The following is a 15,664-nucleotide window of genomic DNA, read 5'->3' on the forward strand; positions in this document are numbered from 1 at the left end:
GCGCGTGGCGCCTTCCGTGCGACAGCTGGGGCGAGGAGGGCGGGCCCCGCGCATGCGCGCTGCCGCGGGGCGAGGAGAGGCGCGCGCAGGCCCAGCCCTGCTCACGTGACGGGGAGGAGCCGCTGCGGTCACGTGCCGGGAGGCGACCGCGGTCACGTGACGCCGCCGGCCACCGCGCGCCAAGATGGCGGCCTACCTGCAGTGGCGCCGCTTCGTTTTCTTCGAGCGCGAGGCGGTGAAGGAGCCGCCTGGGCCCGATGGTGGCGGGAAACCTCTGGCGCTACCTCCAGGCCTCGCGGTTTGCGACTCGGGCCGCGGCAGCCTCGTCTTCGGCGATATCCTTGATGGGGCTGGGTGGGCGGCCCCTGCCGGGAGAGCGGTCGCAGCGCTCGAGGGTCACCGGCAGCGCCGGTCTCGGTTCGTGCCCCTGGGGCGCTTCATCCCGGCCTTAGAAGTGCAGTGTCCGGCCCGGCGCTGGGCTGCCAGGCAGGGGCAGGGGCTCGAGTGAAGTCCCCCTCCACTGTACGCTGGGCCGCTGCTACCCTCGTCTCCGGGGAGTGTAGCAGCCAATCTCCGGTTGTCCCGATCGCCCTGCCGGTCGTGCTGCGCTGTGCGATAGCACTGCTGGCGAGAAATGGGTCAGTGTCCGAGCTGCTGCCGGTCACCACGGAGCATGAGGAAGGGCGCAGCTGGGTGAGGTTTGGTAGCACCTGGTTGTAATGGAAGCACCTTGACTAGCATCCACATATGGAAGGTCACATCTGGTTCTTGTCACGTTCCCTTCAACTTAGCAGCTTCCAGGCTTATAAACTGCGAGTGACCCACCTGTACCAGATGAAGCAGCACAATATTTTAGCTTCTGTTGGTGAAGATGAAGAAGGTATTAATCCCTTGGTAAGTCAAATGACAGTGGGGAGGTGAGCTGCCGTACCGGCCTTTCTTAGGAAGAGTTCCCGCAGCTTATTTGTTTAAAAGACTGCATGCTAAATCCTGGGCCTGTTAGCCTGGGAGAAAAAAAGAGGTTTTAATCCAACTATCTTGTAATGCTTTCTCCTTGCATCTGAACTCTGTCCCCAGGTTAAAGTCTGGAACCTGGAGAAGCGAGATGGTGGGAATCCACTTTGCACAAGAATTTTTCCTGCAATACCAGGGAACAAACCCACCGTTGTGTCCTGTTTAACTGTCCATGAGAATCTTAATTTCATGGCTATTGGTAAGTGAAAATCACCCCACTCCTGAGGGTGCAAAAACAGCTCCCAAATGTTTTGGTGTTTTTTAGCTTCATATGGTAAATTAGTGGGAGTTAAAGTATAACTAAAGGGGCTTTTGAGAAACTTTGGTTCTCTTCAGCTAAAACAGAAACCTATTCAGGAAATCTGTTCATGAAATCTGTTTTTCAGTATTCATTTGTAACAGTTCTCTTTGGCTGCTTTTCAACATTCCCATGGAATAGTTGCAGGGCAGATATGGGAGAACAAAACAGGTAAGGGCATGGTGCTTTTCATGGGGAAATCCTTGACCTGAAGTCTTTGAGTTTCTGTGCAAACACAGGGGAGTACTCATGAAAGAATGCATGGCGCTAGGTCCTTTAATGGAAGCTGAATTAAGTGCAAAAAAAGTGAAATAGTCTTCCACTACTTTTTCCAGCTCTGTCTGTTTCACTCACTTGCTTCAAAATGAGTTGAACTATATCTAATCCATTCTAATAGACGTTTGTCTGACTGGGTCTTAGAAGCCTCCGATGGTGGAGTGATCCTAATTTTTCTACGTAATCTTTTCCATTTCTTGCCTTCCCTTATGTGTGGAAAGCAATTTCTAGTCTAAATGTTTATTTCTTTCTGAAGTGTGTGTTGGTGCTAGTCCCAGCTCAAGTGGGTGAGGAGACCACTTTATAATCATCCTCTTGGCAGTGGCTTCTAAGGGTTTTTGCTTTAAATTTAGACCCTTGGACTTTTAGCGAAGTGGTGTTAACAGCACAACTTAAAGGGTTTATTTTAAATCTGTAATTTTTGAGTAGGTGGTTTCTGTTTATATTATATTGCTGGGTGCGTCAGAACTTAAATACTTTTGGGGTGTTTGATTTTAAACAATGGCTAAATGAGGCTGGTTCTACTGAGCTAGGCATCCATTCTAGCAAAGCAAAACAAAAGGAGAGTAAAGAAAGAAAAACAGTCCATAAAGGGAAGTGTATGCAGGTGTTCTGAAGGTACAGGAAATGGCGACAGCCCTTTTTCCAAACAGCAGGACTTTTTCTGAGAATCAGGAAACATCAATAAACAGATTCACTTAGGGTTTATGAAGGGTAGGAGTGTGATATTTGGTTAATTGACATAAGATCCCAGGCTCACCCGTTTCTAATATCTAGCTGGGATGGGAACCAAGGAATATTCAGCTACCTGGAACTGCCTTATGCTCGCACTACTTAATGTACTGGAAGTGCCATAAGTATAAATAGTTGAGTCCAGGGGTGTCAAACTTGTTGCCTCCGGGTTGGATCTGGCCCGTGGAACCATTCCACGTGGACCAGTGGTGGTCTGGGGGCAGGCCTGCTGCAGAACTCAAGGTCCCGGGACCCTGATGAACTCATGGTGCCATCTGAATGTGGCTCTGTGTTGCCGCCTGGCACTGGGGAAGTGCTGTCACCTGCAGTTGCTTGTGGCTTGTGGATCCAGTCCAGATCTGGCCCAGAGTGTTTGACACACCTTGTTTGTCAATTCTCTTCAACAGGTTTTGCAGATGGGAGCGTTGTGCTCACAAAAGGGGACATCACACGAGATCGACACAGTAAGACCCACATTTTGCATGAAGGCAGTTACCCAGTTACTGGCCTTGCCTTTAGGCAGTCTGGCAAAACCACACACCTCTTTGTTGTAACCACTGAGAATGTCCAGGTAAGGCGTGAGTTTGAAAAAATCTGTAACTGGGGCCAGGGTGTGGCTCACTGGCTGCATTGGGTCCTGAGTCGTCATCTCACTTGTGCCCCTACAGTGCTACACATTGTCTGTGAAGGATTATCCTCGTCTGGAGCTGGACACTCATGGTTGTGGCTTGCGCTGCTCTACCCTCAGTGACCCCTCTCAGGATCTCCAGTTCATTGTGGCAGGAAATGAATGTGTCTATCTGTACCAGCCAGATGAGCGAGGTCCCTGCTTTGCTTTTGAGGGGCAGAAGTTGATTGTTCACTGGTATCGGGGATACCTCGTCATTGTTTCCAAGGACCCAAAGTGCTCTCCAAAGTAGGGCTCCTGGAGTGGACAAATCCATTTAATGTATTCAGTGTCCAACTACTATTCCTTTCAACTTCCGTTGTGCTTTGTTATGCTAGGTTGTCTACTTACATTATTGTGCCGTCTTGGTATTAGAACCTAATAAAGGCTCCTATGAATCCATCTGAACTTGCAGAAGCCATTGGAGGATGGTGGGGTAGCAGCATCCACATCCAGCGGGATTTGTTAGCTCCCTCCTGATTTTCCTAATAAAACATATAGAATAAGAATTGAATACTACCATAGTGGTGTAGTTGTTCAGAGCTTTGCCTAAAGGCTCCATTTATGAGTTAAACATCAAGAAGAACCTTGCATGCTTGCTGAGGACATCTCAGTTCTGGCTGTGTTAAGACGGTGCTATTGTTAACTAGACTTAGAAATCCAGGAGATTGTACCTTTACATTCTCTCTCTGCCCTCCTTCCATTCTCCAGGTCTGAGTTTGCTGGGAGTGATCCGCAGAATTCAGACAAGCAACTCTTGAACATCTATGACCTGTATAACAAATTCATCGCCTACAGCTCAGTTTTTGATGATGTGGTTGATGTGTTAGCTGAGTGGGGGTCTCTCTACGTGTTGACCAGAGATGGGAAAATCCATGCACTGCAAGAGAAGGATACACAAACCAAACTTGAGGCAGGCAACTCTTGCGTTGTTTGTGTGACAATTTTTAGTCTGTATTTTATATCTCTGATTGTAAAGACTCATTAGATGGGTTAACTCGTTATGTAGTGCTAATGTACTGATAGCTTATTTGTATGACTGAGGGGTTGCAGGCTTCTCTCAGTGCTGCTTACAGGCCGTAAAACACTTTGAGTAGCGTTAAATGGAACAAACAGCTTGCTTTCGGAATAGTACAGTGACATCTCTCTGCTGAGGAACGTAGCAAATTAAATGTCATTGTCCGGAATGGAGATAGCATTCACCCTGCTCCATTTGACAGGTTGAATGTACTTATATGTGACTTTCAGATTCTGCAGAATCTAATCTTTCACTTAAATATTGAAAAGTCCAGCTGCTTGGGTTGTGAGAGAAGCCTTTCGAATCTGAATGGAGTACAAACCAATGCATCTTGTGAGCGTTCTGTGTATTGAGGGGAATGTATCATCCTAGTTACCTATTTTGGCCCAGAGGCTATAAGAAGAAATGAAATCTGGTTCCCATCACTGAGTACATTTGTGACACCTTGGTCTACATAGCTGACCTCTTTAGTTCTTGAAAGCTTAGCGGGGCGGAGGAATCAACTTGAGGTTGAGTATGGAAGGAAAGCACAGCAGCTGTGGTGAAATGAAGCATACACGTGATCTGATGAGGAGAGTGCCTTAATGAGATGTGGTCTAGAAGTAGGTAGGCTGGTCAGGAGGCACTTCCCTGCAATCTCATGTGCCAGGTTTCTGTTCTGTGAAGTCTTGTTACCAGAACAGCGGTGGTTGACCCAGGTCTACCTCCTCCAGTCTATCCCTGCGAGACTCCTATTTTTCATTCCCTGAGGACCATCTGTCCCACCTTCAAGGCTCATCTTCTGTCTGTGTTTCTGTTGTTCTCCCTCTGTGCTTTATGACGGAGAAGTCCAAGTTGCTTAAGTCTCAGGAGAAGATTTGTGGGGTGGCTTTTTTTCCCTCTGTCTCTGAGTTCAAGGCTGGTAAACAGTATATCTGCTTTGGGAGGAGGGAGGAAGCCACAGTTGTCCAAATCTTGTTCTTTCACGTTCTCCAGATGCTGTTCAAAAAAAACTTGTTTGAGATGGCGATTAACCTGGCCAAGAGTCACCATTTGGACAGTGATGGCTTATCGGAGATTTTCAGGCAGTATGGAGATCATCTGTACAACAAAGGGAACCATGATGGAGCTATTCAGCAGTATATCCGGTAGGCAGAGGCTATGCTGAGCAAAGGAAAATGAATAGTGTATACGTGATCTGCAGGTATCTTTTTATTTGTCTAAACCCAGAGTCAAACTTAATCCTATGATGATGAGAGAGTTGATGTTGCAGAGTTCAACGTTTACAGCATAAATGCAGGAGAGGGGCCTAAACATCACTCAGTGAAGATATTTGCTATTCTGACTGCAACTGACTGACTAGGAGTCCAGATGTTAAGGAACAGGATATAGACTTAAACCTGAACATATTCTAATGCCACTGTATACACTGATGTTTACAAGTGTCTGGAATTCTGTGTGCAGTAGTAGTAATCCCATCTCCAAATAGGGCACGGCACAAGTAGAGGAGGCTTACGGAAAGAGGACAGAAATGATAAAGGGCCAGGAAAATGTTTCCGATGAAGTGGGAGTGAGAAGATTTGGGACCACTTTGTTAGATAGAAGAAAGCAAGAACCAGCATGATAAAAGTGATTAATAATGTGGAGTAGGTAGCTCAGAAGCTTCTGTTGTCCCAAACCATGAAAATTGAGAGGAGGAGAGGGCAGCATTTAGTGAAACAGAAAGGTGACAAATTCAAAGCTGATAAAAGGAAGTACTTCTGTTCACGCAGTGTAATTGAAACTCCTTAACGCGGGATGTCTTTTGATGTCAACAGCTGAGTAAGATTCAAGGAGGTGGATGTCCATGTGAATAGGAATTCAAGGAGGTGATGATTAATAAAAGCAGTAAAATGTGGGAAGGTTTGAAAGCTCATGTTTTAGGAGTTAAACCTTTCCCTGATTCCTTGGGATTAGAAGTGCCTTGCAGGAGAGGCGCATTATCCCAGTTCTGTATACAAATGTTGATGGGATTCTTGTATCTTTTCTGAGTCTGGTTCCTGTCAGAGAGAGGGCATGACTAGGCAGACCTTGAGTCTGGCTGGTTGTTAATATTTCCTTGGGAAATGCTTAGAAGTTGCTATCCTTGAAATATTTGCTTTAACTGTGACCTGTGTTCCCCCATATATATCAGGGCTTATAACATTGTATTAAGAACCTTTGTGGTGGGGCCCAGAGTAACTTTCTGCATTTCATGAAGTGTCATTTTTAGCTACAGACGGAATCTCCTGTCTGTTGTCTGCTCTACGTAAGAAAGCACTTTTGTCTCTGGATGCACAGGTGCTGGTTGAGTGCTGATTTTTCTGCTTGTGGGTTGATTCTCCTCTTGCCGGTTTACTTTGCCATACAAACCTTTCTCCTGTAATGTCTTTATCCTGTAAGCACCATTGGAAAACTAGAGCCATCTTACGTCATTCGGAAGTTCCTGGATGCTCAGCGCATCCACAACCTGACAGCCTACTTGCAGACGCTCCATCTGCAGTCCTTGGCCAATGCAGACCACACCACGTTGCTGCTGAACTGCTACACCAAGCTCAAAGACAGTTCCAAATTGGAAGAGTTCATCAAGGTAATGGGGAAAGGCAAAACAATTGTGCAAATTATGAGGCCACCTTGGGGACTAGCAAAGGGGTAATAGTAACATAGGCTGACTTGTACTGGTAGCTTTGCCCGTGCAAGTATGGCAGAATAGCTCCCTTGACATTCTCATGTGCTTATCTCCAAGGGCCTAGCACCATTACATATTTACCTGCCTTGCAGTTTTAAAGCTTTGTATATGGGAGACTGCAATGCTCCTACTGTGATTAACCCTTAAAAGTCTTGGCAGAGTGTAGCTGGAACACAGGCCACGTACAGCTTCAATCCTCATCTTGCGTGAAAGATGTTAATGGTTACTGGCAGGTGTTCGGGCATGTCAGCCAGTGTTTCTGTAGCAACAGCGTTGAGGTTCTTTGCTTGTCAGCCTGTCACACCCACTGCCCTGCATTTCTTCCTTATAGACTAGTGAGAGTGAAGTTCACTTTGATGTGGAGACAGCAATCAAGGTGCTCCGCCAAGCAGGTTACTACTCCCACGCTGTGTACCTGGCAGAAAAGCATGCGCACCATGAATGGTACCTCAAAATCCAGCTGGAGGATATCAAGGTGAGGGGATACCACGATCCGTTTCTCTCTGGGTCTTCCGTGTGGTATGAAACCCCTTCTCTGTATAATGGATCCTCTTCCATTTGGTGTTGGTGTGTAAAGTACTCGGGGAACAATTGTGGTGCCACTACAGAGAGCTGCTGTGGCTGTGTACTGTTCAGATCTCTTTGATCCATATGAAAGAGTGTTAATAGAGAAGTCAGAGGTACCTTTGGTGCTCCTTAAGAGAAGGGGAAGGATCTTGAGCAGCGTGTGACCAAGGATTGAAATAGACTTAACCTAAGGCAGCAGTTCTCAGACCCTTGAGTTGCCTCCCTGTGTTTGTTGGCTGTATTGCTGTGCTCCCCCTATTATTCCATGTTACGGATAATAGAAAATGTGTACTTTGTGAGTACAAATGCACTGTAACCGTAAGAGAGAGGGGGTCATTTTTTTCCTGTTTATCTCCCCTTATACAATATTTTGCCTTCCCATTTCTTCCTCCCATGTACCCTTTAGAAATTTTGCTGCATAACATCAGAGGTGTGTATATCCTAGTCTGAGAAATACTGGTGTAAATGCTAGTGTTAGCTCTGTTGTATCCAGGATCAGTGTCACTCATCTAGATGCAATCCTCTGATCCCAGAGGTGGGCAAAGCAGTGGTAGACAAAGTTCTCATTTGGTTTAAAAGGTATTTATGGCATTTTTTAAAGAGCTTTTCAAGTGCTGCCTGTAGGGCAGACAGGTTTGACCTTTTTACTTGGAGGACGGAAGTGGCTCCTGGTTTGCCTGATCAGCTGCTCCTTACAGAATTACCAGGAGGCCTTGCGTTACATTGGCAAGCTGCCCTACGACCAGGCAGAGAGCAATATGAAGCGGTATGGCAAAACCCTCATGCACCATGTCCCCAACGAGACCACAGAACTGTTGAAGATCCTGTGCACAGATTACCGGCCATCGGGAGACTGTGAAGGGCCTGGGATGCTGGAGGTGAAAAAGGTAGGGTACACGTGAGAAGACGAGAGAAGCAACTCTTGTGTTGCTTTTTTTCACTGATGATTTTTACACTTAAATGTGCTAGAAAACATTGGGGCAATGTGAGTTTTCTTGCCCTGGATAGAGTTCAGGTAGTACTGGAGGCTTACCTTAGGAGGGGGCAAGGGTATGGTTACTTGTGGTATTGTGCAGGATTGAGAATTCCCACCGTGGTGGCTTGAAAGGGGTTCCTAGGATCTGGCGTGCAGCGGTTTGAATGTTCAGGGTCTAGATGTGTACTGCTTGTCAAGAAAGAGGCAAATCTCTGAGGAGATTAGCTGAGCTCATTCTGTACAAGGTGGGAAGTGTATACTTGAGACTGGACAGCGTGTGAAAATTTCCTTCTGGCTTGTTTTAAGGCTAATTCCGAGGAGTTCATTCCAATATTTGCAAACAACTCTCGGGAGCTGAAGGCTTTTCTGGAGCACATGACAGAAGTGCAGCATGACTCTTCCCAAGGTGTCTATGACACGCTGCTGGAACTCCGGCTTCAGAACTGGGCACACGAACGGGATCCACAGGTATGACCTCCTTCATTCTTGCAACTAGGAAGTGCTTTCCAGCCCAGGCTCTCTGCTTGTATGTCGCTAGTCCGGGAGCTCTCTCTTTGTGCATTGTTAGCTTGGTTATGACCCTGGCTTGATATGCTAGACAGAAAAATGGACAGGCCGGGCCAGTCCCCTCCCGTCTTCTGTGCCCCATTGGAACAAAACTATTACTGCCTCAGTTCTTTGGGGCTCTCGCTCATCGTAGCTTTTGGGAACTACAATCCCATGGGCAAATGCCTTAGCCCGCACATCTCCACCCTCTCTGTCCTGTGCTGAAAGCTGTTTTTCTGCGGGCAACTGCTGCAGTATCAAATCAAAGCAGAATTCCTCCTGTCCACAGGGTAGGAGAGCAGCTTCTATGCCAGGGGCAGGCAAAATGCGGCCCGTGGGCCAGATGCGGCCTGCCGGGCCATTATATCTGGCCCATGGGGCCCCTAAAATAGTTAGAAAATTGATATTTATCTGCCCCTGGCTGCCCATTATGTGGCCGTCGATGGCTTGCCAAAACTAAGTAAGAAGCCCACCGCCCAAAATAATTGCCCCCCCTCCCCCCCGTTCTGTGCCATGAGGTGGTGGTGGGCAATTATTTTGGCTCGAAGACCACTTAGTGAATTTAGACCTGTCGAGGGCCGTGCGCACGCAACGTTTTAGAAGATGTCATTGTAACATGTTATAGATAAAGCAAATTGTATGCTAAAAATCAAATATATACTATATAATTTAATTCAAAAAGTATTTTTTCCGGACTTATCTGCATTTGAGTAGTGCATGTAGAGGCAATTGCCTAATAGCTCAAGAGACAGTTTTATGCTTTTTATATTGCGTATAGGGTGTGGGGGGCGTGAGGTGTGTGGGCTGCTGCCTGTGCAGTAGGTCCTAGGAGCTTGCTGGGGGTTGGGGGTGAAGGAAGAGCAATGGGCGCATGCAGCAGAAGATGCCTGGCAGTGTGGTGCAGGTGCGAGCGTCCCACCTTGGCTGCCCCAGCAATGCTCTGCATAGGGCTGAGCCCTATCCAGGGCAGCCGGTGCTGAGTTCCTGCCCTAGTCGGGCAAGAGTGCACAGCTTTCTGGCAGTGTTACTCCTGGTGGGGTCATACTTTCATAGTTAGTAGGGTCGGAAGGGACCTGAGCAGATCCTTGAGTCTGACCCCCTGCCATGGCAGGAAAGATTACTGGGGTCAAATGACCCCTAGCAAGGTGTTTATCTAGCCTTCTCTTGAAGACCTCCAGGGTAGGAGCCAGCACCACTTCTCTTGGAAGTTGGTTCCAGATCCTAGCTGCCCTGACCGTGAAGTAGTGCCTCCTGTTGTCTAATCTGAATTTACCCTCTGCCAGCTTGTGACCGTTATTGCTAGTTGCTCCTGGTAGTGCTCAGGGGAACAGGGACTCCCGCAGTGCCTGCTGGTCCACTCTGTCTAGTTTGTAACAAGCCACTAGATTCCCCCCCCTCAGCCTTCTCTTGTGGAGGCTGAACAGGTTCAGGTCCCGTAGCCTCTCCTCATACGGCCTGCCCTGCTGCCCGCTGATCGTGTGAGTGGCCTCCTCTGGACCCTCTCCATGTTGTCCAAATCCCTCCCGAAGTGCGGTGCCCAGAACTGGACGCAGTACTCCAGCTGTGGCCTGTGCGCTTGTTGGTGTTGAAGTCCATCCTATTCTCATCCACCCACCCCTGTAACCTGTCTAGGTCTGATTGCAGCCTGTTCCTCCCTTCTGGTGTACCCACATCCCCCCACATCTTAGTGTCATCTGCAAATGTGAACAGGGTGCTTTTTACCCCCTCGTCCAAGTCACTGATGAAGATGTTGAACAGTGAGGGCCTGAGGACCGGGCCCTGCGGGACCCCACTGCCCACATCCCTCCAGGTCGAAAATGACCTGTCTGCCACCACTCTCTGGGTGCGGCCCTCCAGCCAGTTGGCGACCCATTTGACCGCGTGGGTGTCGACACCACATTCCCTGTTTCTTGATGAGAATGGGGTGAGACGGTGTCGAAGGCCTTCCGAAAGTCCAGAAAGACTATGTCCACTGCTACCCCTGTGTCTAAGGATTTGGTGACCTGGTCGTAGAGGCCACCAGGTTGGTCTGACAGGACTTGCCTCGAATGAACCCGTGTTGGTTGCCCCTAAGCATAATCTCCCCCCCCCGGCCCCTCTTGGACATGCGCCAGAATAATTCTCTCAAAAAGCTTCCCCAGGACTGAGGTAAGACTAACTGACCTATAGTTCCCCGGGTCTTCCTTCCTCCCCTTTCTGAAGATGGGAACCACGTTGGCCCTCTTCCAGTCCTCTGGCACCACACCAGAGCACCACGAGCGCTCGTACAGCCGTTGCAGGGGTCCCGCAATGACCTCAGCTCATTCCCTCGGTACTCGGGGGTGGAGATCGTCCGGACCAGCTGATTTGAATGCATCCAGTCCCTCCAGAAGTTCCCTGACTAGGTCCTCACCCTTGGCCGAGGTGTGCCTCCCCTGGGGTGTAAGGGGGACCCAGGGGGGTGCGGGGGGTGGCTGTTCCGGTCCCTGCTCAGGAAAATGGAGGCAAAGAAATCGTTAAATAGGTTAGCTTTGTCACCTGGTGTGATGACCAAATTTCCTAGTGTGTCCTGCAGGGGCCCAACATTACCCAGAACCTTCTTTTTGCCTCCTGTGTATTTAAAAAAGGACTTCTTGTTGTCCTTAGATCCGGGAAGCTAGTCCCAGTCCCAGCTCCGCCTTGGCCTTCCTGACTGCCCCTGTGCATCCCCGAGGAACCGCAGCATAGTCCTCCCTGGTGATGGCCCCTCCATTCCATTGGGCGTGTGCCTCCCTTTTAGCTAGGAGACATTTCCGGATGCTTTTGGTGAGCCATGGGGGCTTCTGTGCCCTCCTGCCCCCTTTGATCTGTGTTGGGATTACCTCCCTTTAGGCTTGGAGAATCGTCCCCTTAAGGAGTGACCACTCTCTTTGGACACCTGGCTCCCCTCCGGGACCTCAGTGCTTCCCCCCTGATTCTTCTTAGCTCATTGAAGTCCACCCTCCTGAAATCTAGCTCACTGAAGTCCCAGCCTTCCAGCTACTACTCTGCTCCTCCCCTCTCCCTGGCTTGTCCTCTTCCTGCTACCTGCTCCAGATAGGGTGGGGGAGCTGCAGCCGAGTGGTTCCTGCCCCGTTGTGCAGACCTCCAGCTCCCAGCTGCCTTTCACCCACTCTGCTGCCTGCAGGGGGGCTGCTCATCACTCCGGGTGGTTGAGTGGCTGGAAGGTGGCTGGGAGCTGGAGCCCTGCACACTGGAGCAGGAGCTGCCCAGCTGCAACTTACCTCTCACTCTCTCCAGCCATGCAGCAGGGGTAGGAAGAGGAGGAGCCAAGGGAGTTGAGGGGCAGCCAAGCAGTAGCCAGGCAGCTGCATTTGTGCTGGGAACAGCTGTGGGCTGGATCCAGTTAACTGGCGGGCACCTGTCCACAGGACAGATCCAGTCAGTTGGGCCGGATTTGGCCTGCGGGCCTTAATTTGTCCACTCTTGCCATAAGAGCTGTTAGGGATAGGTGTCTGGTCTCTGGGGTAAAATCTTTGTCTCCTGAGACTTAGTGTTGTGGTTGGCTTTGTGCCTAGATCAAAGAGAAACTTCACAGTGAAGCCATCACCTTACTGAAGAGTGGAAAGTTCAGATGTGTCTTTGATAAAGCCTTGGTCTTATGTCAGATGCACAACTTCAAGGATGGAGTCCTCTACCTCTATGAACAGGGCAAACTGTGAGTGCTACTTCCCATCCCCATCTCAACCCCCCAGCGACTTAGCTACAGACCTTTCTGCTCTCCGAGGGTAAAGGTCCTCTGAGAGTTTCAAACAGGATCCCACCTCAGGCGACAGATTTACATGGACCCAGACTGTTTTAGAAGGGCGGCGTTATGTATAGTAGGAGGGGTTGGTTCTCTTTGGCTGGCCTTAGTGCAGGCGGGATTATGTGGTTGCTACTATAGGGACAGCAGGCTGTAGTATAAGGGAAAAGTGGATTGACTTAACTAATTTACCCTTCCCTTCAGTTTTCAACAGATCATGCATTATCACATGCAGAATGAGCAGTACAGGAAGGTGATTGAGGTATGTGAGCTGTATGGAGACCAAGAGGCATGTCTCTGGGAACAGGCTCTCAGCTATTTTGCCCGGAAGGAGGAGAACTGCAAGGAATACATCACAACAGTGCTGAAACGCATAGAAAACAAGAACCTCATGCCTCCACTGCTTGGTAATGACAAAACCTACCTCAAGAGAACAGGGATGGAGCATACTCCCTTTAGACTGAGGGCTTGAGCAGAAGTATACTGGCTGAGGACATAGCTGGTCTCATACTAATGCAGCTAGAGATCATGCAAAGGCATAGCTAGTTCCCTAGTATCGCGTACAGAAGGATAAAAGAGTAGAGAGTAATAATATACTTTCTTGATTTAAAGACGGGAACTTTGAAATAAGTCTCACAACCCATCTGTGAGGTGACTGAGCCTTATTCCTGTCCTCCAGTGGGAAGTCCAAAGCACAGAAGTGAATTGTCCAAAGCCCCAGAGTGAATTGGCAAAGATGGAATAAAATCCAGATTTCCTTACTGCCAGGTCCCTTGCCCTAGCCACCCAGACATGATCCCTGCTACCTCTTTTATGGTTAGTGTCTCCTACCAGATATTCCAAAGCTTAACTTTTTTCATTACATCAAGAGGTTGGCAGTGTAGTAAAACCATCACCCTGGCCTTTAGGTGGCATTTTCGAGGAAAGCAGTGTCGCTTCTGCAAATCCCTGTCTGTTTCTGTACCCACATGTTGGTTATCGTAGTTGTGCAGACTCTGGCTCACAACTCCACAGCCACACTATCTGTGATCAAGGATTATCTGATCAACAAGCTGCAGAAGCAGAGTCGTCAGATTGAGCAGGATGAGCAGAGGATTCAGAAGTACCGTGAAGAAACCACAAAGATCCGCCAGGAGATTGAAGAGCTCAAAACAAGGTTGGACCTCAGGGTTTCTTGTCTTGTGATGGGATGTCTAGTTCACATTAAGAAAAAATATTTTCTGTCTTTTACCACCCTTTTGCTCCCATTGTCTCAGTCCCAAGATCTTCCAGAAAACAAAATGCAGCATCTGTACAGGTGCCCTGGAGCTGCCGTCTGTCCACTTCCTGTGTGGCCATTCGTTCCATCAGCACTGCTTTGAGAGCTACTCTGAGAGCGATTCTGAGTGTCCCACCTGCATGCCGGAAAACCGCAAAGTGATGGACATGATCCGAGCCCAAGAGCAGAAGAGAGACCTACACGATCAGTTTCAGCATCAGGTAGAGATGTCACCATTGCTGTCTTCCCTTTGTGCTTGCTGGGTTTTAAATAGCTGTGGGTTAATAGCACAGGTCAGGCTTCTGCGTGTTGTCTAACACCTGTTGGGAACAGAAGGCAAGCTGCTTTGCAAACAGGGTCATGTTGACTCCAAGTAATAGAGCACGGGGAGCTGAGTGACCTGTTTCTAAGATGACTTTTATCCACACTCTTTTTCTGTGGTCTCAGAATGGAGGTGGAGATGATCTCCTTTCAAGTACCATAGCTAAAGCAGCTGTTCAGCGGTGCACAGGAACTCTGCACAGTGGCTTAGGCCGTCAGATGGTGGTATACTTCAGGAAGGAAAAGAATGCTGGTCACAGTGGAATTGGCTCAGAAAAGGATCTTTTCTCAGCCTGGGTTGAAAAGTATGACTTTAGCATGCACAGCTGGCATGTTCTAATGAGCACATTGGGAAACTGTGGGTCAGGCAACATACACCCTTACAGGAGCCATGTTGAAAGCCCAGCGTTCAGCTTGGCATGTTTACCCATAGATTCTGTGCCTCTCCTAAAGTAACTTGATGATGTGAACAGCCTTAAGGGATGAATATCCATTTTTACAAAACCTTAGTGGAACTGGGCACTGACGGGGGGGTCCCAGGACGATGACAGCTCTGCTTTGCTTGTACGTGACCCAGCAGGGGGGGTAGGAATACTTTTGCAGCAGGATTCAGCCCCCTTTTAATCAGATGTCTTTGTTCCCAATAGCTTAAGTGCTCTAATGATGGCTTCTCCGTTGTTGCTGACTACTTCGGTCGTGGGGTTTTCAACAAGCTCACCCTCATCACTGACCTGCCGCCAGGCAAATCTGCCACGACTATTGATGCTGGTCTGCAGAGGGAACTCCTCATACATACGAAACGCAGCACCTAGAGTCTGCTCCCACGTCGGACGCCACCCTGCTAGGTCCTTCTAGCGTGGCATGTGTATGTCGAGGGACTCGGCTATTGCATCTTGATTTCTTGAATTCCTCCAATGACTTGTAAACCCGCCAGTGACGAGATAAGAGGAAGATGGAAGCTACCATGGTGTTAGCATATATAAAAAATAAACCCCGCTCGTGGCATGGGTTTGAACCCAGGTCAGGCTGCATTAGCCTCAGTTAGCCTCGCGCCCCGGCCCCCGTGCCCACCCTAGTGCATTGGTGCAGGGTCGAGTCCCGCTGCAGGTGGCGGTGGGAGCAGGGGCAGGGGTGCTGCCCGAGCCAGGGAGGAGCAGGGGCCGTAGCAGGAGGCTTTACCCAGAGGCGGTGGGGGGTAGTTTTTGGCGCTTAGGTTGCGGCAGCTTTGTCCCCCGCTTGTCCCGGTTCTGCCCATTGGAGGCCGGCCTGTCCGCCTGGCCGCCCGGGTCCGAGCAGAACCTGACCGCGTCGGGCCGCGCGGGGGGCGGGGGGGCGGCCGCAGTGCGCCTGCGCGGGGTCACAACCTGGGCCCAGCCCGCGAGCGCTGTGTCAGCGTCACGACCTGGAAGTGATGTAGCGGAAGCTGGTGCTGAGGCGGCCGGGTGGGATGGTGCACAGCACTGGCTTTGGCTTCGGCTCCGGTCCGCGGCCCGCGCGGGAGCCGCCATGTCCGCCACGGTGAGTCCCGCCCGGGCCGCTGCG

General features: G+C 49.5%; 2 protein-coding genes across 3 annotated transcripts in view; both read left to right on the top strand.

Annotated features, from left to right (window-relative positions):
* The first annotated feature begins 156 nt into the window (after nucleotides 1–156).
* Nucleotides 157–15,079, top strand: VPS11 (VPS11, CORVET/HOPS core subunit). 2 transcript variants are annotated; one of them, XM_019510961.1, is made up of 16 exons: nucleotides 163–335; nucleotides 746–894; nucleotides 1,078–1,213; nucleotides 2,728–2,891; nucleotides 2,989–3,236; nucleotides 3,699–3,900; nucleotides 4,981–5,132; nucleotides 6,406–6,592; nucleotides 7,023–7,166; nucleotides 7,957–8,145; nucleotides 8,541–8,702; nucleotides 12,317–12,456; nucleotides 12,748–12,950; nucleotides 13,528–13,699; nucleotides 13,800–14,022; nucleotides 14,770–15,079. In XM_019510961.1, the coding sequence occupies exons 1-16, from the start codon at nucleotides 185–187 to the stop codon at nucleotides 14,932–14,934; spliced, it is 2,787 nt and encodes a 928-aa protein (XP_019366506.1). In that variant the 5' UTR covers nucleotides 163–184; the 3' UTR covers nucleotides 14,935–15,079. The 2 variants fall into 2 exon arrangements, with proteins under 2 accessions (XP_019366514.1, XP_019366506.1); XM_019510969.1 differs by lacking the exons at nucleotides 13,528–13,699; nucleotides 13,800–14,022; nucleotides 14,770–15,079 and adding an exon at nucleotides 13,223–13,521 and having other exon boundaries at nucleotides 157–335.
* A 448-nt stretch (nucleotides 15,080–15,527) lies between these two features.
* The window catches only part of HMBS (hydroxymethylbilane synthase), a 10,239-nt gene continuing 10,102 nt past the window's right edge, over nucleotides 15,528–15,664 (top strand). Inside the window, exon 1 of the mRNA XM_019510989.1 lies at nucleotides 15,528–15,640. Within this exon, the coding sequence (XP_019366534.1) occupies nucleotides 15,629–15,640 (12 nt within the window). The 5' untranslated portion in view covers nucleotides 15,528–15,628. The remainder of the gene's footprint in view (nucleotides 15,641–15,664) is intronic.

This window comes from Gavialis gangeticus, unplaced genomic scaffold (genome assembly GCF_001723915.1).
Source record: "Gavialis gangeticus isolate Ggan-Ray unplaced genomic scaffold, GavGan_comp1, whole genome shotgun sequence".
NCBI lineage: Eukaryota > Metazoa > Chordata > Crocodylia > Gavialidae > Gavialis > Gavialis gangeticus.